General features: G+C 36.2%; 1 protein-coding gene across 1 annotated transcript; it reads right to left on the bottom strand.

The window, feature by feature from the left end:
* Positions 1-3,538: 3,538 nt before the first annotated feature.
* On the bottom strand, positions 3,539-7,276 carry LOC113345890 (probable methyltransferase PMT26). Its single transcript, XM_026589543.1, has 8 exons — positions 6,665-7,276; positions 6,427-6,576; positions 5,569-5,839; positions 5,367-5,477; positions 5,053-5,227; positions 4,654-4,926; positions 4,240-4,434; positions 3,539-3,767 (listed from the first exon to the last, which is right to left on the bottom strand). The coding sequence occupies exons 1-8, from the start codon at positions 7,274-7,276 to the stop codon at positions 3,539-3,541; spliced, it is 2,016 nt and encodes a 671-aa protein (XP_026445328.1).
* Between the last annotated feature and the right edge of the window lie 16,885 nt (positions 7,277-24,161).

Here is a 24,161-nt window from a genome sequence, read left to right as displayed (position 1 = left end):
TTAGGATGGTTTCTCCAACCAGGGTTGTAGGTTTCTGAGTACGGGTCAAACCTCTGACGGTTCTCGAATCCAGTGTTATTATAAAGAGCATTGGCTTGCTCTTCAGTATTCTGTCCTTCCCGAAAAGGCTCCACTCTACCACTAGTGTGACCTAATTCTAAAACTTCTAACCTCTTTGCTATAGCGGCAAATTTGGCATCAGACTCATAACCTATTAACATTTCCTCTATTTAGAAGAATTATTTTCTTGGGCTCCCTATTATTTTCCCATTGCTGGGTCTTTTCAGCGATTTCATTCAAAAATATCCACGCCTGCTCAACAGTTTTATTTTCTAATCCACCGCTACATAAAGACTCAACCATGGTAGTTGTCGAATAATCCAAACCCTCATAAGGATCTGAACTATCCTATCCATTCCTAAACCATGCTGGGGATTTTGGGATAACAAGTCATTAAACCTTTCCAAATACCTGTATAAAGATTCTCCCTCTTGTTGAGAAAAAGTACAGATCTGCGTCCTAATAGACGATATTTTGTGCGTAGGGAAAAACTTCTGTAAAAAGGCAAATGTAAGTTGGTCATAGGTTTATATTGATTCAAAAGGCAAACTGTATAGCCAAGATTTGGATTTATCTCTTGAAGAAAAAGGGAATAACCTAAGTTTCAAAGCATCATCATCTAGGTTTCTAATTCGTAGAGTACTACAAATTTCCTCAAAATCCCTAGTATGAAAATAGGGGTTTTCATTTTCTTTCCCTAAAAAGACTGGGAGCATCTTTATGGTCCCAGGTTTCAATTCATAAGTTGCCTCAGTTTCAGCTAACTTGATACATGACGGACGAGAGGTCCTAGCTGGGTTTAACAAGGCTTCAAAGTTGTCATGGTTGGCACAACTGAAGTACTAGGGGTACTTGCGTCACTCAGAGATAAGTTCTCAAAACTTAAGTTTCCAAAAACAGGGCTCTCAAAAGAAGAATCTTCGAGCTCCCTACTTCCACAAGAACTACTAGGTTTTTCACTAATCAATCGACCTAGAGTATCTCTTTTCCAAACCCGTCCTTTTAGGAAGTCGGGCATACACTAAAAAAAATCAAAAAGAAATAACAATCCTAACAAGGAAGGTTTTTCTTAAAAAACACACAGCAGGCTGACTCCACCAAAGCAAACCTAAAGATTGCTAGAAACAAAAAACATGATGGCTCCACTTAGATTGTTTCTAGACCAGCTTCTATCTCTCGAAAGAGAATTCGTTACAATTTGAGCATACCTCTCTGAAATCAATCCGAGCTAATGTAAGTGAAACAGAGACGAGGGAAGCTCAATGGAGCTTTGACACCCAAGGTCTCGCCGGCATTACAAGACGGCACGTTTCAACTTAAAGAAACCTTCATGAACTTCGAAGAATTCTTAAAAGAGTAACCAATATCCTTCGAAAAACTTTCCTAACAAGCTCGTTACCCTATTGGTCTCGTTCTAATCAAATTTTAAGCTTGGGTTAGCGTTAGGTTTCGTTATCCTAAGGCGGGCAAAAAGGGAACGGTGATGAAATCCGAACCCTTATTTTATATGGTCAATTCTTGCCCTTTACTAGGAATTTAAAAACAATCGGTGCAGTCCTCAACAAATAATCACCTTAAGGCAGACAGTAAACCCGCTTACAGGAGATTCGCGGGTGTTTCGATGGACTTACCTCCCGTACCAGACGGGCGATGAACCGTTGTAGTCGACTCGGGCCACTGACTCCGGTGTCAGTGTGCGAACCCGAGGGGCTAAAACGATATCGTAATCGTCGTCCTTCCCTGCACACAGTTTAATAATATATATTTTAAAATAACCCTTCCGTAGGGTTTTAAAAAAAAAAAATTAAGTCCAAAGGTCCAAATTAAAGTCCAAAAGGAAAAAAAATAATTACAATATTTCCTAATACAATTCAAAAAAAAAAATCTAAAAAAAATTAATAATAAAAAATTAAAATAAAAAATAAATAAATTAAAATGATAAAACTAAATCCTAAAAAATTATTTGTCTTCTTTTTTCTTCTCTTTTAGCTTTTAGCTATATTCCAAGCCCTTAGTATTCCACTTCAAACTTGTAAATCAAAGACACAAAAAGAAACGTAAAAAGGAACAAATAAACCTAAAAAAAATTTACCTAAGCACAAATCGGCGTCAGCGGCGCCAAAAATTTGATGTATTTTCAAATGTTGTAGTAATTGTGGTAAAAATGGGTTCTTTTCAGACTTGTGAAGGGAATAAAAATTTTAGATTTTTTTTTAAAACTTAGAAATGTAGTAGTGATGAAACCATAAGCATAATTGAAAAGTGATGAAACCATAACTCTAGAAGTTAAGCAATAACTAAAAATGATGAAACCAATTTTTGGTTTCATCAAAAAAATGAACATCTTATGGTTTCATCACAAATCTGTTAACATCAAACCAGCAACAATAGAAATTTGTTTTTCCCCATTAACTGAAGATGATGTAACTCGAATTTGGTTTCATCAAAAAGTAACATGCAATAAACAGGGCCAACAGAATACACAAACTTGAATCCTAACAGAAGAACAATAAACACATCCAAAATTGAAATTAGTTTTCAATTAAACCTAAACCTAACAAATCAAACCTTAATCTAACAGATGAAACCAAAAATCAAACTGAAAACGCAATAAATCAAATGAAACCTAAACCCAAAAAATCTGGTTACATCCCAAACGTAAAACAGAAACCATTGATGAAGAATAATTGAATATTTTTCTTACCTTTTGGAGGAAGTTTCGTTGTTTTCTTAAGCTTATCATCTTTCTTTTTCTCCCGTTGATTTTTTTCTTCACCATTTTTTGTTGGTTTTAGACGATTTTTGTCTGAAAAATGAATTGATTTAGGTTAGATTTTTCTGCAGTTGATGAAATACGTAACCATAGAAGAAGAGAAGAAGTTAAAATCGAGATTGAATTCTTGTTTTCGCTATGAAGAAACTACAGCAGATCTGGAATTTTTCTGGGTTGGTTTTGAAGAAGCTGAAGAAAGAGTTGAAGAAGAGAGCGAATTTTTTAGGTTTTTTGTCCGTTATCGAACGTTATAAAACATTAAATGAGTGGAGGGGGTTTTGGACAGTTTCTTTTGGGTGAAATTAGAGGAGGGTAGTTTAGACAATTTATGACAATTGGGGCTTTTGTGTCAGTTTTGTTCGGACGGATTTTTTATGGATGAGTTATAACCCCTTTGAGGTTATAACCCGCGCCGTTCATTATGTGAACGTCTTTTAAACTCCGCATATTCCATAAAAATGATTATAAAAAAATCTAAGATATTCTAATATATCTGGACAACGGGTGCGGGGCGAAGCCTCGCCACACCAATTGGCAATTCCCGACAAACCCGGTGCGTAGCACGGGTTACATACCGTTAAAATTATAAATCGAAGTAGATAAGTCAAAACCATCAAAGATATCAGTAATTCTAGCCGTGAGCTGCTTTGCTAAAGATTTTAGAAGATACCTAAAGATCTATGAACAAAAACCCAGAGAAAAAGCTTAAGCAGTGGCTAAGGCAATTGTTTCTACCACTTTTGGCCGCCAGGTAGTTTTCTGAAGACACAACAATCCTTCATTTTCCTTGTTGTTGGTTAAGCGAATTTCCCATTGCAAAGACTCTGCCATTTGCATCAGCTCCTTGATAATCTCAACTTTGTCACGCACTATCAATTTTCCGTCTGGCCTTAATATCCTATCAACTTCTGCTATCACGGCTACTAAGCTGCACCTGCAGAACCATAAAATAATACTTAAACACAGTATACTTTGAAACACATTCAATCAAACCGCAATTTGATGCTTGGTGAATCCTAAGGCACTGGGCTATGTAATTCATGATACACCCAAACAAGTGAAAATATTTTCTCATATATTATTAATGTGAGAGCATAAAAATTCTACTATATGGGGCTGCATTCTTGAAACTTGTTAACAGCATTACCAGAAACACTTGTTCGGTTAGGTTGGGTTGGGTTGTATGTATACGGACAAGGATTGGAAAAGAACCCAAAATATGGAAATAGATGTAATGTAGAAAGGGCAAAAGATGTTTTAACATTGATCTTGGTGTTTAAAACAACTGTACAGGACAGTAAGCCATATTTGGCTGATTTTGGGATGAGAATATCACATGAGGAAATCCTAATTGAGAATATACATACACACAGTAACAAAAAAAAAGGGGAAATCATAGCACAAACCTGAGTTTGAGCTTAGAGAAAAGATGATCAGCATGAAGAAGGTCATAGGACCTAGGATAGGTGCTAAAGGATTCACACCAGTCATGATAGATACCAAATAGACCCCGTTCATATATTATGGGGAGTGTGTCTGGTGAATCTATCGTAACCACATTCATTACCCACACATTCAAATCCTTGAGCGCAGCAGCAAAACTGCATGCACAAACAAACACCAATATAGGATTAGAATAGAACCAAGGATACGCAGTCTTAAGCTCTTAAGAAATAAAGATCGCATCATAAATTCGTTTCAACTATATTATAAGGAAACACACTCACAAATAAAAGATTAGCATAATTTCAAGCTGTACCAATAAGAACAATTATTCAAAAGTAACAGTTTGATTGAAAGTTGTAATTTAGCATGCTTACCCTCCATAAACTGATCTCATATCCATGACATTTCTCACGTCAGACCAGCTAACTCCCATTTCGTGTAGATAAGAATTTGTGACAACACGTTTCCAGTGTTCGTGGTCCGCGATGAAATCCTCTGGGGATGCTTTTCCATAGACTCCAAGTCCCGCACCATTCAACCAGTAAGGTGGCTTTTCCAACCTCAACGGCCACTGATCTGGCCACTGAGACCCACGCTCTGATGCTTCTATTGGCAACTTGTGCATACATGATTTCAGTGTAATGTTCCTACACCATTTCAAACATGTGATAATCAACTAACAGTGAAGACAATGTTCCTACACCATTTCAAACACGTCATAATCAACTAACAGTGAAGACAAGCTTAAACTATGGAGCAACTAAGAAAATTACCAGGCAGCATTTGGATCATCAGATTCTTTACATAGAGGTGGGTCATCTTCTGGTCTTTTTTCATAGCATTCGTTGGATAAAGGCTTCCTATATATTGCAACCCCAACACCATTGAATGAATCCTTTTTAACTATCAGCAAATCCCAGCACATCTGCTTTGTTAGTGCAGACATAGCTGCAAAATATCGTGAAAGAAGAATAGACAGCTTGTTAGTGGAGACATGACTGGAAGATATAATAAAACAAGAGTAGACAGCATTAGTTGCATTTAGTGTTTCCTCGTATTTAACTATCAGAGAGGAGGAAAAATCTACCTTTCCAGATCCCAAAGTCTTCGGCTTCTTTCCGATAAACAGGAGTAGCTGACCAGACAAAGTATCCACCAGGTCTCAGAATACGGTTCAATTCTAAGAGAAGTTTACCACCTGCATCGTTACATTATAGTGAATTTTCAATATAAGAATTCAAGCATCAGATAAAAGGAATTATAAGAGATAACAAGATGAAGGAGGATACCCTCGATATGCCATGGAACCCTGCAACGAGCACAATGGATAAGATCAAACACTCCACCAGGGAAAGGGAGTCTTGTTGTGCCCATCACGGCTGATAGAGCTGGGAGACCCCTTTCAAGTGCAAACTGAATTTGGGCCTCATGCTCATCCTTTGGAGCAAATGACATCGTAAGAACATCTTTGTCAAAGAGAGATGCACCAAAACTGGCTACCCCACATCCAACATCCAATACCACACGGCTCTTCCTTCCCCATGATATATCAGCCAACTCCTGTGATCAATATAAAATACAACGGTTATGCACATGAGGACATGAATCACATTGAGCTTCCGCCACCCCTATTCCTCTTGGTATATTTCAACTGCATATCTTTCCAGTATCTTGCTACTATGTAACTAAGATATATCAAGGTATACATAGGTTAGGTATGCCTCGTGTGAGAAATAATCAAGGAAATAGGAAAACACACTAACCTATCTATCCAGTGGGGAATCACCTATTGTTCGGGGTATGCTTCCATACTTATAAAATATTAAAAGTACATAGACAATGAGAAAAATGTTGGGGAAAAACTGCTGCCCCGATGACTTTCCAACCTTTAACTGCCATTCTTTATTCAGGAAATGTAAAGCCAAAAACATGACATACCAACATTTTAATATTGTCGATATTTCACTTAATACAAGTTGAACAAATGCAATAGGTCAACTAAGTACTACTAATTAAACCGTGTAAGTTAAGGTAACCACACGCAACCTACAAAGAATCATAACTTCGTCAATATCATTCAAGAAAAGTAAACCCACTTAGCTATAATAACACATAGATCGTAAATCCGTAGGGATAAAAAGTCTTACTTTTTCGATAAATTCAACATAAGGCAAGGCGCCCTGCATAAACTGAGTTCCACCACCAGGAAATGTTAGGTACTCTCCACTAACTTTAACCCAATTTTGATGCCCCTTTATTTCTGCAAGCTTAGTGTGGGGAACATTGGAATACCATATCTGCAGGAGAACACACACATTTTGATCAGATAGACTACGAGAAAGGAAACAATTGTGATTGTGCGATGTTGAAAAGGTAATCATTTACCTTATTCCTGCTTTTAGGCCACTTAATAGATTTTTTATATCCTTGAGGCAGATGAACCAGACAAGTTGGTGGCTCTTCAGGGCAGTGCCTTTCTCTATGTTCATAGTGTATAGTACTTTGAAGATGTGTAACAGCATATATATTATCTAGGCAAGGTATATAATCTGGCCCGGCGGTGACGTTACAAAGTTTCCATTTATACTCATAAGCACTCTCATCTTTTGTAACAGAATATTCCTTTTCATTCTTTGACTCTGAACTTTGAGTAGAAAATGCCCCATCTTGTGTGGTAGACTGGTGCTGAGCTGCATCGGGAACCTTATTACCTCCACTCCCCTCAGATTTCTGAGATGTTAAATCCTGAGGTGAGATCTGCTTCGAATCTCCCTTTTTCGCATCTTCATGTACGACTGCTGAATTATCTTCAAATTGTGTAGAATTAGGTTTATTGACAGTATCTACCTCCCCATCCCTAGAAAATTCTGTATTTTGCAGAGGAACAATTGACGAAGATGTCATCATCCAACCACCAACTAAGCTGAGAGCAACAAGGACAACAATAACAGCCATTGAACTCCTCACATCAGCTCTTGGACCTCTTCCAATACCCATCTTGTTATTGTTTCGTCACAAGTATGATCCTGAAAAACAAATAGAAAAAAAAAATGAAATGAATCTCACACCTTGCGATCATCTCAATTGTTCCCTATCTCCACACATCTAGCACGATAAGTGAAACAGAGGATCGAAACAACATAAGCAGACTTTACTTGTGACGGAAAAACAATGTATGCATATCATCATTACCAATAGAGACTACAAAGTCATCGGAAAAACAAATCTAATCTATATGGATGTTAAGTATTTATTATAGAACTTGAAAACACAAGGGATGAATTGCACAAAACACCATTAAGTGTAACACTGAAGTGAAATATGTGAATTCTATTTATAAGTTTTGGGCAAAAAATAAAATAAAACAAACTATTCACCTCAACGATCTACTTTTATCTGATTGTTACTCCAGCTATGCAGCTATCTTCTCCAAATACACAGAAGGGTACTTGCAAAAGATTACTCCAACGCTCGATGTTAATATTAGGTATTCACAGGTTATTGTTCTAGTTGACCGGAGTATTTACAAGTTATACAAGTCGTTTAATAAGACCTATCCAATCATGAGTTTTGAGATATTCCCGTTCATCGGTACTTATCCATCCTATGATTCTAGAATTTTCTAAAATTTTCGATAAGATTTACGAGATGTACCACCAAATCCTATTTTTTCTCTCATAATCCCACCAGTAAAAAAAATCAGGAACTCACCCAACTATTTCCGGTTTTTTGAGATTTTCATTCGTCACTTTGGATTTAGAGAATTTTAGGGTTTGGGCTATTAACCGTTAACTATCTGGGCTGAAATTTATTTAATTTTTTGATTGGTAAAGGAGAAAATATTATACTATTTACAGGTGAGCATTTTATCAGTAATCCGCAAGTTTAACCAAGACCAACCGTATTTTTGTGGATGGATTCGGACCGTTCGCCAATGGATTGGATTCGGATGTAATTTTTGACATTCAACGGATTACGGAATGGGCCCATAAGCAACCCTGAAAATCCGTTGGACATCCATATACGTTGGATTAAGGCATTTATATAGTTCTAACAAATATGTAGATAGTTTTGGAATTTTTAAGGTGTTTTTTTGGAGTGTTGTCCATGACACTTCTATATTAATCTACATATATAAAGTGTGTAGGTTCTATAAGAAGTTATCTATATTGTTGTATTTGTTCGTTATAAATTTTAACTAACACATATCCATTAGATTATTCGCACCCAATCCGTTCAACGGTGCATCCATTGATGCAAATCCTTTGGATGTTTGATTGGATGCGGATGCCAAATTTAAAATCCGTAGTGAATTGGATTAGATGCGGATGAGGTAAAAACCGGTCCATCCGATCCCTGCTCAACCTGAGTTTGATCAAGACGAGACTGTAATCTGCAGATTAGCTATCCCTATAATAATCTATCCTTTTATCTTATGATTATTTATTTAATTAGTTCAAACTAAACTTTGGATTATTTCGAAAACGTTCCACCCACAAATAATGATCAATCAGAAAGTATATATAATACTAATATGTAACCCGTGCTACGCACCGGAAACGATGGGATCAACCAATTGAGTGTGGCTTGTGGGAAAACGGGTTAACCCGGCCCGTCCCGTAAACCCGCGGGTTTAACCCGTTACCCGTCTAAATATCACACGGTTGTATTGTATGAAACACAGACACGTTGTGGCTCCCCTTATCAATGCAATTGTGTGTCCTAGTGTTTCCTTTGGACCTTATCTCCTCAACCGATCGAAGAGAATCTGTTTTCTCTTATTCTTTCTTCTTTTCTTTTTCTTTCTCTGCTCTTCTTCTTTTCTTCTTGTTTTCTCCGGTGAGGTTTTTGAGATTAGAGCGAGAATTGATTGAGGATGTTAAATGATGGGTTTGTGTAGATGATGAAGGAACTTAGGTTGTTGTCGATTAAGCCGAAGAGGAAGAAAATATGGATCTGAGAAAAATTTAGGATTCGGTTTGAGTTCAAGATATGGAAGATTTGATTATTGGAAAAGTCAAAGGCTCGGTCCACATCTGAGTCCAGGTCAAGTCAAGGATCAACTGAGTCAACTGAGTCAAATCGGGCAACGTCTACTGAGTCAAGTCTAATCAGGTCTGGTCACTGAGTTAACTCAGTCAGATATGCTGAGTCAGATGAATGGGATGACTATGCATAAAGCTATGCCATAACAGAGGCCAAAACTCTAATGCACCCTTCTATGTTACAACTGAACAGAAACTCTACCAAGGTTACCAACACATCTAATCTCGTTATCAAACAACACATTCTTAACAAAAGCAATTAGTATATTCTTTCGAAATAAACTTCATAATCGATTACAAATACAACTATAATCAATGTAGTCAATATCGGCCGTATCGGCCGATATATCGGGGATATTTCGGATATCGGCCCAGAACGATATGATAAGAAGGATATCGGGGATACGATATTCGCCCTATAATATCGGCCGTTTCGGTCAAATATCGGCCGTATCGGTCGATACGAAATTTTCCTACATTTCCCGATATGAGACGGTATTGGTCGTTTTCTATAAAGTTTAAGGGTAATTTTGGTGAAGAAAGTCTTCCAAGTGGTAGTAGAGGTGCATGTAGCTCTCGAAGCAAGTTGGTACAGTTAATCTTTTGTTTTTTTGATAAAATTGATGTTATCTATTATATCTTATCCGAAAATGTGTGGAGAAAATATTTAATATAAAATTATAGTCTCTAAATCTAGAACCGATATTATACCGATATTTCAACGATAATATCCCCGATATAAAATCGTACCAGTGTATCGGTCCCGGCTGAGATGAACCGATATCCGATATTAACTACATTGGTTGGGCCATAGTGTTTGAATGAAATAAGTGAATTGATGTTGATGTTGTAGCTGCTGTGATGTTGTAATGCAGAGAGGTAGTCTGGAATGTGTATGCCTAAACTGCATATGAAGTTTTCAAAAGTATTCTGTGGTTGTGATGATGAAGATGGAATGAGTATTACACTGCTAGTGGTTAGAGTTTGAAGTTTGAAATTGAACTGTGGAGTTCAGGTTTAAATGGCGGTGATTCAGGTTTGAGATGTGTAGTAAGTATTGATGATTGTAGGGAATAGCTAATAGCTCAAGTGGAGGCTTGCTACTGCAATTGCAGGCAGGCTTTAATTATAGTCAACGTAGTTAATATCGGATATCGGTTCATCTCGGCCGGGACCGATACACTGGTACGATTTTATATCGGGGATATTATCGTTGAAATATCGGTATAATATCGGTTCTAGATTTAGAGACTATAATTTTATATTAAACATTTTCTCCACACATTTTCGGATAAGATATAATAGATAACATCAATTTTATCAAAAAAACAAAAGAGTAACTTTAATAACTTGCTTCGAGAGCTACATGCACCTCTACTACCACCTGGAAGACTTTCTTCGCCAAAATTACCCTTAAACTTTATAGAAAACGACCAATACAGTCTCATATCGGGAAATGTAGGAAAATTTCGTATCGACCGATACGGCCGATATTTGACCGAAACGGCTGATATTATCGGGCGAATATCGTATCCCCGATATTCTTCTTATCGTATCGTTCTGGGCCGATATCCGAAATATCCCCGATATATCGGCCGATATTGAATACATTGGAGACACCCACTCGCCTCTACACGTGGATCCATAAGAGTACAATCCCAAATTACTATTTCACCCTCCAAAAACAAATTGATAATTATCTTCATTCGGTATCCGAATGACACGTTCGAGTAGTCCATTTCGCGTAACTTTTCGAGACCTACTCAGCAGTACTAGTTTCGTATCTAAATCGTTGTTAGATTAATTCATATTAATTAACGTTCATGTTAAACTAGTCGAATTATCAATGGCTAAAACGTATCTTGTAGAGATGGCAAATAAGACATAACCCGCGAGTTTGCCCAACTCGACCCGTGAAAACACGCACCCGGATTGGATGGTTGTAAAACAAGACGGGTGCGGGTTGGAAAAATGGTGGCTTGTGGGAAAACGGGTTAACCCGGCCCGTCCCGTAAACCCGCGGGTTTAACCCGTTACCCGTCTAAATATCACACGGTTGTATTGTATGAAACACAGACACGTTGTGGCTCCCCTTATCAATGCAATTGTGTGTCCTAGTGTTTCCTTTGGACCTTATCTCCTCAACCGATCGAAGAGAATCCGTTTTCTCTTATTCTTTCTTCTTTTCTTTTTCTTTCTCTGCTCTTCTTCTTTTCTTCTTGTTTTCTCCGGTGAGGTTTTTGAGATTAGAGCGAGAATTGATTGAGGATGTTAAATGATGGGTTTGTGTAGATGATGAAGGAACTTAGGTTGTTGTCGATTAAGCCGAAGAGGAAGAAAATATGGATATGAGAAAAATTTAGGATTCGGTTTGAGTTCAAGATATGGAAGATTTGATTAATTAAAGATGGAGTTAAGTGGTTGATGCGAAAAACGAAAAGGGTTGCTGCTCAATTGATTTCTAGAATGTGAATCAGAGAATCAAAGTTTGGAATTTGAATTAGGGTTTGTAAGAAGTTTAAGGGAAGATGAAATGGATAATTCAGAAGATTTATTATTAGTTGTCGTGAATTAGGTTTAAACCGAAGAATTACTTGAGTTTATTAGTTAGGGTTCTGGAATTTGGTAAATTGAAGTTGATATTGAAGTTTAAGGTTGATGAGTTGTAGCTGATAAAGAATTATGCTCGATTCTGTTGGTAAGAAGATAATAAAGATGTTATTAGAGTTGAGTTGATTGTAGAGTGGACAAGGAAAGGATTTAGGGTCTGCTATTTTGTTCAAGGAACCTGAACTGAGGTAAATCTTCTTTACTGGATTGAAGATATTTATAATCATTTTTATTATGTTTCAGTTTGAGTGTATGAAGTTGATTGACAGGGGTTGAGAAATACTCAAAGTTCTGGTTCTGTTACTCAGAATAAAAGTTTTGGTTTATGAAGTTGTGGTTGAACAAAAGGTTGGCTGAACAAAAAAACAGTTTCAGTCGTTCAGGATTTGTTTCTCAAGATCTTTATGGGTTTTTCAGGGCTTCCATCAAATTACCATCAGATTGTACAGGGTATGATTGAGATCTGGTGTTCAGGAATTTTTGTATCTTGTATTTTACCATTTTTATTCTTGTAATTTCCACAATTTAACCTAATTAAGTTTTAGTTTTAATATTAATTAAACAAGTCGGGATAACCCGTAATCCCGCAAGCTTTACCCGTTACGGGAACGGGTTGAAGAAATCATGACCCATGAAGAATATCAACCCGCAGGTTTTGGCCCATGTTAACCCGAACCCGTGTAACCCGTAACAAGCGAGCCCCGGCTCGCCCGTTTGCCAGCTCTATTCTCTTGGCTAGTCTAATAGCGTTGACGAACTTGAGGGTCCTTGCAATTCAAGTTCAACTAGCAGAAATGAAGAACAGGTAGCCGAACAGGCTCAATCCAAGTTCGGTTACCTGTTCTTCTTTTCTCCTAGTCGAACATTACCAAAAATACCTTTAAATGGTGGCATTTTTAGTAAATTTTAGCCAATTCAAGCAAAAAATTGAGATTAACATATATGTCAGAGTTCCCCAAGCATCATCCTCTGTAATTTCTTATTTTGATCATCGATTGGATCGTAAAAACCATCATTTTGTGATTGAGATTGAATTTGGAGAAAAATACATTCACAGTTTAGCAAATCACTCATTATTTGATCATTGTGAAAATTAATGTATACTCCGTCATGCGAGATTAAGATACGTCAGAGCCGTCATTTGAATCATTCATCTTTGATTTAGAAACCTCAAACCCTAATTTTTTAATTTTTTTATACAAATTAACCTCTTCTTCTCTCACTCAATAAATCTACTTCTTAAATTAACACAACCTCAAAAAAATTATCTAACTTACTCACTTAATAATCTAATCAATTAAATTAAACTAACTTATTATAGGATATTTTAGCCATTAATAAAAATACCAAGATGAAGGCCATCAAATTTTATTTCTTAATGACCTTGGTCAAAGAATCTTTATTTTCCTTTTACCACTAGATAAGGACATTTTATAAAGTACCCCAGTTTTGAAATGTCCATTTCAAATGTACTCCCGTTTTTTATAAGTTTTCTAAAGTACCCCGTTTTATTCAGAGATAAATTTCATCCATTTAAGTGCTAGGTGACAGTTATCTTCCCAATTAAAAGTCTTATTTACCCCTGAACTACATCTTCTTGGTAGAGAGAATAAATAATTCGACGATCCTGAAAGAGGGTGTAACGATCCTGAAGTAGGCTCGACGAACCTGAAAGTGGTGTACCGACCCTGAACCAGGGTCGACTAAACTGAAAAATATGTAGAAGATTGATTCTCCACCAACCATATACCCCAAGACACTTGAGAATAATGAACCCTTTCAGGGGATGATGAAACGAAACTGAAAAATGATGACACGATCCTGAACCAAGCTCGACAAATTGGAAAATGATGTAGAAGGTAAGCGTACTAACTAGTAAAGTGTGAACCAACTACCATGAAAAACTAAACAGTTGGGACACTTTAGAAAATTTGTAAAAAACAGGGATAAAAACAAAAGAAATCAATAAGACGGAGGTACTTTATAAATTCTCCCTAGATATATTTGATGGGTGACCACATACTAACGGAAAAAGATAAGAAAAAAAATCGAGCAAACATCAAAGGGATCGGGAAAGAACCACGAAGTAACGGGGAGCAACATGTATATATATAGAGGGGAAAGTTTTTTGGGGGGAAAATTGGGGCTACCGTATAAGCATGCATCCCATACGACTTTAGACAACAGGTATTGACCACAATGATTTTTGGAATTTTACCAATTTCCATCCATAGCCTAAAAATCTTTGACTTAGGACTTAAGGTCGTCTTCTACAAACATAAAATGATCAGTGAACAAGAAAGGGACAAAAAATATCAGAGGTCACTCCATAAACCGAGTTACCAGTGGTGAGACGGTACCAAATCTTCCCTCTTAAAGGCCTTGACAAATAAAACTCTCGTATTAAACGGTGACGAAATCCTCGTTTTCTATTGGCGTAGAAAGACCCTTTTCTAATGCAGAAGCTATGGTGAGACACTTGGCATCACTCTATTGATTGTAATAATTAAAATTTTGATAAATCAAATACTTTACTGTTCGTTAATAACGGTGTTAAAAAAAAATAGGTAAACAATACTTATGTTACAATTTAAGCTTGAATTATTTAGTTATACGGTGTTTATGCCTATACTTAACTATGATTCAGTAAGGGTGGAAAAACTCAAGTCCAAATCGTTAAATAAATAAAAAAAAACAAAAACAAAAAACGTGAATTCTTAATACGTGAAACTCTTAAAAAACGAAATCCTGTTAAAAAAAGGAAATCATTGACACCAAAAAAAAAAATCGTTTCAAATCAGGAATCGGTGCCAAAAATAAGGAATTGACATTTCTTTATATATATATATGCATGCAAGTCGAAAGATTAAACCATGCAATTACAGAGCCATTTTGATCTTAACTTAAACCTAAATCATGGAAGGTATTGAAAAAAAAAAAGCTGCAAGGTATTCAACTGCAAGGTAAGACTGAATAATCTTTTAAACTTTTTTTATTTAAACCTCCATACATTCGTCCATACGTAACACCTAAAACTCAAGTCCAAACCGGTAAGTAAATAAATAAAAAAAAAACGTGAATTCTTAATACGTGAAACTCTTAAAAACGAAATCCTGTTAAAAAAAAAGGAAATCGTTGACACCAAAAAAAAAATCGTTTCAAATCAGGAATCCGTGCCAAAAAAAGGAATTGGCATTTCTTTATATATATATATATATATGCATGCAAGTCGAAAGATTAAACCATGCAATTACATGGCCTTTTTGATCATTAACTTAAACCTAAATCATGGAAGGTATTGAAAAAAAAAGCGGCAAGGTATTCAACTGCAAGGTAAGACTGAATAATCTTTTAATTTTTTTTTATTTAAACCTCCATACATTCATCGATACGTAACACCTAAAACTCAAGTCCAAACCATTAAATAAAAAAAAAAGAAAAAAACACGTGAATTTTTAATACGTGAAACTCTTAAAAACGAAATTCTATTAAAAAAAGGAAATCGTTGACACCAAAAGAAAAAAAAATCGTTTCAAATCAGGAATCCGTGCCAGAAAAAGGAATTGGCATTTCTTTATATATATGCATGCAAGTCGAAAGATTAAATCATGCAATTACAGAGCCTTTTTGATCATTAACTTAAGTCTAAATTATGGAAGGTATTGAAAAAAAAAAGCTGCAAGGTATTCAACTGCAAGGTAAGACTGAATAATCTTTTAAATTTTTTTATTTAAACCTCTATACATTCGTCATACGTAACACCTAAAACTTATGAACAGGTAAAAAAATGGCAAGGGGAAAAAATTGGCTACGTGGAAAAAAGATATGAAAAGTAGAATTTGAAATTAAAATACGTTAAAAGTTATCATATTACAATTTATGGGTTACAACAACTGTGATCAGTTGATGAAAAGATGGAAGCATACAAGAAAACAATTGAATTGGATTATCAGGAAGACTTAATGGATGAGGAGTCTGTCACAGTAGGTAAGAAGGTCGTAGCTTAACAAAATTTAGATTCTAAAATACAACCAATATCTTAGATTTAACAAAATTTGTTGTCATCATCAGGTTCTGAGGCTGATGAATGAAACAACAGCAGGGATGAATGACGCTATCACAAAAACAAACAAAAACAGTAAGTTAAAACTTTAATATTTTCACATAAACAAGGGGATATAAAGATGATTTTCACATATTAATACTTTAATATTTTCAATATCAAAGGGGTAGTACTGACAGATGATGAAGAAGACGAGGAAGAAGACGTACGATGAGGTCGCAGGAAAACATAAATCGGAAGAGACAACGACCGGAGCAGCGAAACATCATCACATAAACAAGAAAAGTAATTCAAATCTCCTTCCTGTCAATCACAAGTTCACAATAGCATTCAATGTTTAAATTTGATTACTTCTTCTAAACAGAAAACATAGATCAACAACCGGCGCGTCTACTACCTCTTTTAGGTGACATGCGATGGGGGAAAATCCAGGAGTCTGGAAAGCTAAGAATAATACGTACCTGGGAAGTACGAAATTCAGACACTGGACAGTTGTACGGCATCCATATGATATTGATCGACAGAACGGTGAGTCCAACAACATACATTAACGCATTCATCAGTTTATAGAATCAATAATCTTAATAATTTCTAATAAAAACAACACCGAATTAACGATAACAGGAAGAGCAGGTACACTGTTACCTCACACCAAGTCAATTGGACATGCATAAAGAAAATCTTAAAGAACAGAACATAATAACTCTAAAATTCTTCAATATGGATGTATTCAACGGGAAATACAGGCCCCTACCTCAAGAACGAAGGCTAGCGTACTTTCACCACTTCACCGGTGTTAAAGTACAAAAAGAGACAGAAGAGGACGCCAACATCCCAAGACACAAGTTCATACCTACTGATCTTGAGCAACTGCGCGAGATATCTGGGGATATCAGCCACTGCACATGTAATAGAATTGAAGTGCTAATTAAATCGATTCGTAGAAAAAGGGTTTAAAAGTTTTTAAAGAAAAAAAAAATAATACCAAAAAATTTCTTTGCAGACATAATAGGAAAACTCATAAGCGTAAAAACTACATTAGTGCGGAAGAGGATGACAGACACCGACGCAGTAGAGACAGATGTTATACTCTTTGGGGAGAACAGGCAGACCCAATCACAGATGAAAGCAAAATTAAGAAAGATGAAAACATAATACTGGTGGTAGTCGGTCTGACAGTAAAAATGTTTAATGGTAAGAAAATAATCAAATATGTCTGGAGTTAGGTCTAAAAAGGCTATTATTATCATACTAACTTGCATAATGCCAACGCAGGGGAATACGTACTGAACGCATCAATAGGAACAAAGATATATATGGATCTAGACATACCAGAGTGGATAAGCTGCTGATTTGGATAGGTGGGTAGAATCAGGTCTCTTAGGTCGGTCATCACTAAATGATACAGGAAACTTTGTCCTTCTACTAATAACAGATCGAACTGGATTTGGCAGAGTATATTGATACAAAAAGAACGGGTGGAAGCAAAGCGAGCCCTTGCTCTAGGTTGGTAAAGTGCTTAAAGCAGTCCCTGCCCATCTATTACTAAGGGGCTTTATAGGTAGGAGCCGTTGCTTGTTGACTCCTGATTCAGATCACTCTAACACGCTTGGCTTAAACGCTAAAGAAACTGATAAATGGGACCATTCTGAGCTGGATATCATTTGTATTAGGTTATTAGTAGGCGGCTTCACTTTAGTATTAGTAGTATGACGTGTTCTCGTAGACTGGATGTAAAAAAGTACATGTTAGCCCCGACGATAAAAGCATCTTTATTGATAACGTTTTGATAGTGCCAAGGTAGAACTCAGATTTTCATGACTAGAGCGTGCTCATCCGTTCTGGGAAGAATATCTCTTATAGAGCCTGCCCATCACCTTCGAGTCCATTTCTTGACAGGGAAGCCTTTAATCTCTTTCCTTTTTTACTCAGATGGGTGACCCTATCATTTTTTTCCAATTAGGGCTGGACGTGGATAAGCACATAAAGGGTTCTCGCTCACGCCTGCTAGGCACTTCCTAAAAGACGACCACCAAGAGCCTTTGTGTATTGGTACACAGGTAAGGAGGTTTACCCCCACTTGTCTTTTAAGGTAAGGAATGGGTGATCATTGATCCGATGCTTCGGGCGAAACCAATTCCCATGGTGTGACGGGCGGTGTGTACAGGGTCGGGTACAGATCCACCGCTCCATGCTGATCCGCGATTACTAGCGATTCCAATTTCATGTTCCCGAGTTGCAGAGAACATTCCGAACTGAGGCAATCTTTCTGGATTCGCTCCGCCTTACGGCCTTGCTTCCCACTGTAATTGCCATTGTAGCACGTGTGTGGCCCAGCCCAGAAGGGCCATGCGGACTTGACGTCATCTCCACCTTCCTCCGGTATATCACTGGCAGGGATATCAATAGAACTAGAAAAAGATTACCCTTCGCTCTTATGGCAGTATCCTTCTATGGAGGGCGTCCCCGTCCTATCCAAATTAAATGGCTTTGTCCGCCTTGACTTGGTTTTTCTCACCACCTCGACCGGATTTACCGACCTTGAAATAATTCCACATGCTTTCCATAAAGAAGGGGAAATCTGTTACTTACTGTTCACGGAAAGATCCGACTTATAGTCTAGTCGTCTTCCATTCTTTTTTAGGGGGTCTCTTTCTGCGAGTTGCAACATTTTGATGTTATTTAGATTTTGGTAAGAGTACCCAATTGAATTAGTTGATTCCATTATCAAGAAGCATGGTTTTAGGCATACCATTTTCTTTCATAGCATACAAAGTAGTTTCCCTATCTAGGGTATCCTGATAAGGGATGTCTAATGGGCATGCAATGACCTATATACCCTTAAACACTTCAAAAATATTGATTTATAGGCTTTAGGTTCGGCTCACTCGAGCTGATGAGTTTTAAGACGAACCTCTCCCTGTAACTTCAAGTCTTCAACCTTGTTTTACCCATAACTTCTTCATCTGATGTCGGAATGACCTCATTCTTTTTGCGTTATCTTCGTATTTTCATTTTCATGAAGATGAAGATAAAATCTACTTGATTTTAATGGGTTGAATTTGGAACTTGGTAGTCGGACCCCTAAATGTGTATAAACCTAAGTGTTTTTTGTAAAATCAGAAACATGTTCGGCTCATATGATTGTTTGATTATGAGACGAACTTGGAAAAATATATGGTTCGGTTGATAAGATATGAGCCGAACTTGAAAAAATATATGGTTAGGCTGATACGACATGAGCCGAACTTGGAAAAATATATGGTTCAGCTGATAATTTGTCTCCGTTATCAGCCGAACTGTTCATTATTTTTCACCCTGAAAGTGTTTATGGTTAGGCTTATAAGTCAATACTGTTATCATCCGAACCGTTCATAAGCATTTTCAGAACGAAGAACAATGAGCAGTTCGGCTCATAATTCATCTCGCTAATCAGCCGAATTTCGTTCTATAATCACAACAAGTTCTATTTTTTTCTCAATTACTCATTCGGGAATCATTGTTGTAGTTGTGTATTTTCCTAGGTTTTTTAGATGAATAATGACCATCCTCATCCTCCATTGAATCAACAAATAAAAGTTCTCACTTTCTCCTTCTCCTTCTCTCTTTCTCAATAAAAAATTTTTTCCCCAAAAATTTTTATTCTACACTTATAAAGGGCAAATTTGTCATATAAAAAAATTTGGTTAAGCGGCTTTCTCATTTTGTTATTTGACATCCCTTTTTGTCTTCACTTGGTATGCCTAGAAATGTTTGGGTATGCCCAAAAACATGTTTCATTATCAAAGTCAGTCTCATTTATAGAGCCAAATGGGTATAGTAGGCCCAATGAAAGAAGTTTGATTTATCCTCTTGGCTTATGAGAAACCAACTATAAAGAAGTGACTTCTTGAGCGAATAAAGAAAAGTAAGTACATGTACATAAAAAAAAATAATGAAAACACAAGTGTTACGGAAAAAATAACTAATAAACTCTGAAGAAAAGTAACATATATGAAGGATCAACAAAACCAGATGTCTTTCGATAGGGAAACAAAAAGTTGAAAAAACATGGAAGAATTTCTTTTCAACAACAGGATAACAATAGAGGAAGGACAAAAGCTACTGTTCGATCCGGACAATAAGGTAACATATCTAACCATACTGAGTAAATTGCTTTGATTTGATATCTTATAGCAAAAATCCAGTAGTATATGCTGAGTTGATATTCATATAAACAGGGAACGACGTTCACATTCAAAGCAACGGTGATTGATATTGTAAAAGGATCAACCTGATATTATATGGCAATAAAAGACGATACACAAATACAGATAAATGGTGCGAAACCTGCAAAAGAAAGGTAGACAGACCAGTACCGAGGTACAAAATGGAATTGAAAGTAAAATACGATAACGATACAACCATTATAATCGTGCAAGGACAAACAGCAGAACTCCTTCTGGATAATGTGAGAGTATCAAAATTTATGGAAATCAGCACAATTGACATTAAGGTATGCCAGTAAACCTAAAGAATTTGTACCCAATTTTATAATTGAAAAAATAATAATTTGTCTGATAGGTAAATCGGGCTGAAAATGTGACCGAAATATGGGACTCAATAGGATTGTCGTTTATCTTCGAAGTGCAACTACATCAAAATTCATTCGACTACAACACTTTCTCCGTGCAGAATATTTATCCTCTTAACTTTGAAGTGGAAGCCAAATACAGACTGAAAAAGATGGAACATGTAATTCTAAAGTGAAAAGTTTATTTATTTACATACACAATTTAAACATAATATAGAAACTGAAACTTAGAATTTGTGATTCAAACAACAATCAAGAGATACCTGTTGAAGATGAAACTAATGAATGCTGCAAAGAGATAACACCCGCAACAAAATTGGCTGGAACTAGCGGACAATTGGAGGTGCCTACAGAAATGCAAACATCAGTAGATGATGCAAAATAGGAATATTTCGAAGATATAGTCGCGCTAGCAGAATTAGCTGAAAAGAAAGGAAATTAGACATACAGTTTTTCTTATTGATATTTCTTTCAGTAAAAACATCATAACATATAATCTACACATAGCATAGAAAAATTTAAATTAACTCTTATTTTTGGTCGTTATTTATCGGAGTTTAGTGTAACTAAACATTTAAATTCAGATTTACTATTCAGAGACTTAGGTTGACAAATATCATAATATAAGCTAAGTTTTTATTCTTCGACATAAGTAATTGAGTGTTTGACATTAAACAATGAGTCATGAGTTATGATGGTGATCTATACAACAAAACCGAAAATGTATTACTTACATTTAAATGTCTTCTGAGATCTAAAAATAGGAGGAAGCGCAACATGTTTTATCTAAAGCCGTTAGAAACCTAGGGATAATAATCAATGAGTGCATGTGATTCGCACGTACAATGAATTTGTCAGTACTCACGTGTGGTTGATCTTAGTATCTTCAAGGATGTAAAAAATATATTAACAAACAGAGATTAAATTGAATGGTAAGGCAAAAGAAATTTAAACCATAATTCAACGTTACAGGAATATTTGTTTTACAACTTTAATTCAAGTTTCAAAAACGCGTCATACCAAAACAACACACAAACCAAATTAAAAGTGCATTGTCTGGGAAGGGGTAAAGCATTGTGCACACCGAAAAGAAATCTAGTTATATAGAATTTAATGTCCCTCTGTAGCGGCTTTGTTTTATATCTGTGTAGGTGTTTTTAATCACATCTCATCTATAGTTCCTGATGGGTTTCTTACTTGCTTATGTTCAACTTACCCCAACAACCCCTTTCATTTACTCACTACAATCCGAGTATAACTCAGCAGATGTAACATCAGTAAGGGGTGTGTAAAAAGTCCGCAATCTTGCGGGTAAAATCCAATCCGCAAGATTAATGGGCCGGACACGGATGAGATTCTTAAATCCGCACTTTTAATGGTGTTTGAGTTTAAAATCCGTGGATTCACCCGCACCGCAGTTGTTTTACATTACTATGCATATTAGCGGTTACGCCGGACAAAATCACAGCTCCTTTCCTCCTTCCACAAATGGTTGATTTTCTATGAAACTAATTCTAAGGTTCTGTTCTATCCTGTTATTGGAGGTAATAATAAATTGAGTTACAACAAGTGGTGTTGAAATAGGGAAACTTAGTTGCCGCAAAACGATGGAATTTAAATTGAGTATTAGTTGTCGATAGACTGCTGCAGAGACTATACATAAAATTTCTTTAACAGATACACATTTATTGAACCATGATTCATGATGCTTGAGTGAGATGGTGACTTAGACTTTAGGGAAAACTCAAACAACATTACTGACATCAACCTGTTAAAGCAGCAAACAAAATGAAACGAGTAGTAATCATCTTGGCAGCAACAGTCTCTGATGAATCTGTGTGAACTAACGTGATTATTTGAGCCCAGTGAACTAAGGTCTTTCCCTAGTTTTGAGTGATCGTTTTCTTTTTAAACTAAATCCGCGGTTAATCCACATCCGATCTGTATAATCCGTTGATCGGATGTCAAATTCGCGGCTGATTAGGCCGGACATGGTTGGATTTTTTAAATCCACAACTTTGACCATCGTTGCACACCCCTAGACATCAGTGGCAATTGCAAAAGCTAGGATCGCAGATTTGCAGTGCAGATATGAAGGAAGGACAAATAAATTAATTTCATCATAGAAATAGGCTTGGGAGCTTACTGGGCTGAGTGGGCAACTTCCAAGTCAATTGCCAACCCAATTATACAAGAGGGCTGTTTTTAGGCGTAGCCATTTCATTCTAGGCGTACCAAATGAAAATTAAGGGATGTCAAATAACAAAATCAGAAAGTCCCTTAACCAAATTTTTTTATAATGACAAATTTGTCCTTTTATATATTAGTGTTAATAATCTGGATTAGTGATTAAGATAATTTTCAGAATTATAAGGTTTATTTTTGTTAGATGAAAAATTTTGGGGGAAAAAGATTTTTATTGAGAAAGTGAAGGAGAAGGAGAAAGTGAGAAATTTTATTTGTTGATTCAATGGAGGATGAGGAGGGTCATTATTCATCTAAAAAACCTAGGAAAATACACATCAACTACAACAATGATTTCTAAATGGCTGATTTCGTAGATTATGAGAATGATTTTACACAAACTCAAACTCAAACACAAACTCAATATGATGTGTTTTATGAGCCAAATCCATATGATGAAGACATTGATGAGGAACCCAATGCTTCTAATACACACACACACTTCTATACTAAGCTTAATCTCACTTTTATAGCTCGAAAATATCAAAAGTTTTTATTTTTTCATTGAGGTTTGGCGAACCAGGAAGAGGTTCGGCTTACATCTATAAGCCGAACCAACCCCTTGATGAACAGTTCGGCTTACTGAAACTGTTTAGATATGAGCCGAACATATATTTTCCACTTCCAACCCTAGACACTAGTTCAGCTTATATGAAATTTTCATTATAAGCTGAACCTATTGCTGAGAGTTCTGGAATAAAAATTGTTAATGGTTCGGCTTATATAATGAAAATCGTATGAGCCGAACATGTATTTTCCACTTCCAACCCATTTGTTAGAAACTGGTTCGGCTTATATGAAATTTTCATTGTAAGCCGAACCTATTCCTAAGAGTTCTGGAATAAAAACTGTTATTGGTTCGGCTTATATAATGAAAATCGTATGAGCCGAACATATATTTTCTACTTCCAACCCATTTGTTAGACACTGATTCGGCTTATATGAAATTTTCATTGTAAGCCGAACATATTTTCGAGAGTTCTGGGATAAAAATTGTTAATGATTCCGCTTATATAATGAAAATCGTATGAGCCGAACTGTTCATAAACACTTTCTGAACGAAGAACAATGAACAGTTCAGCTCATAATTCATCTCCCTAATCAGCCGAACTTTTTTCTGTAACCACAAAAAGCTCTAGTTTTTTCTAAATTAAACCTATTCAATCAATCATAAACACTAAAATAAAAGATGAATTTGTGATAAATACCTTCTAATTCCATTTTAGGAGTTTTTTTTCAATCAGTTGAGAGGGTTGAGCAAAAGGAAGAAGGAAGAAGAAGAGATGCATATGATAGGAAACTTATTTTGATTTTATTGATTTTGGTTTTAATTATTTTTTTAAGGAT

Source organism: Papaver somniferum, unplaced genomic scaffold (assembly GCF_003573695.1).
Source record: "Papaver somniferum cultivar HN1 unplaced genomic scaffold, ASM357369v1 unplaced-scaffold_84, whole genome shotgun sequence".
Classification (NCBI taxonomy): domain Eukaryota; kingdom Viridiplantae; phylum Streptophyta; class Magnoliopsida; order Ranunculales; family Papaveraceae; genus Papaver; species Papaver somniferum.
Note: the sequence above shows the minus strand (reverse complement) of the source record. Positions and strands in the feature narration are given on the sequence as shown.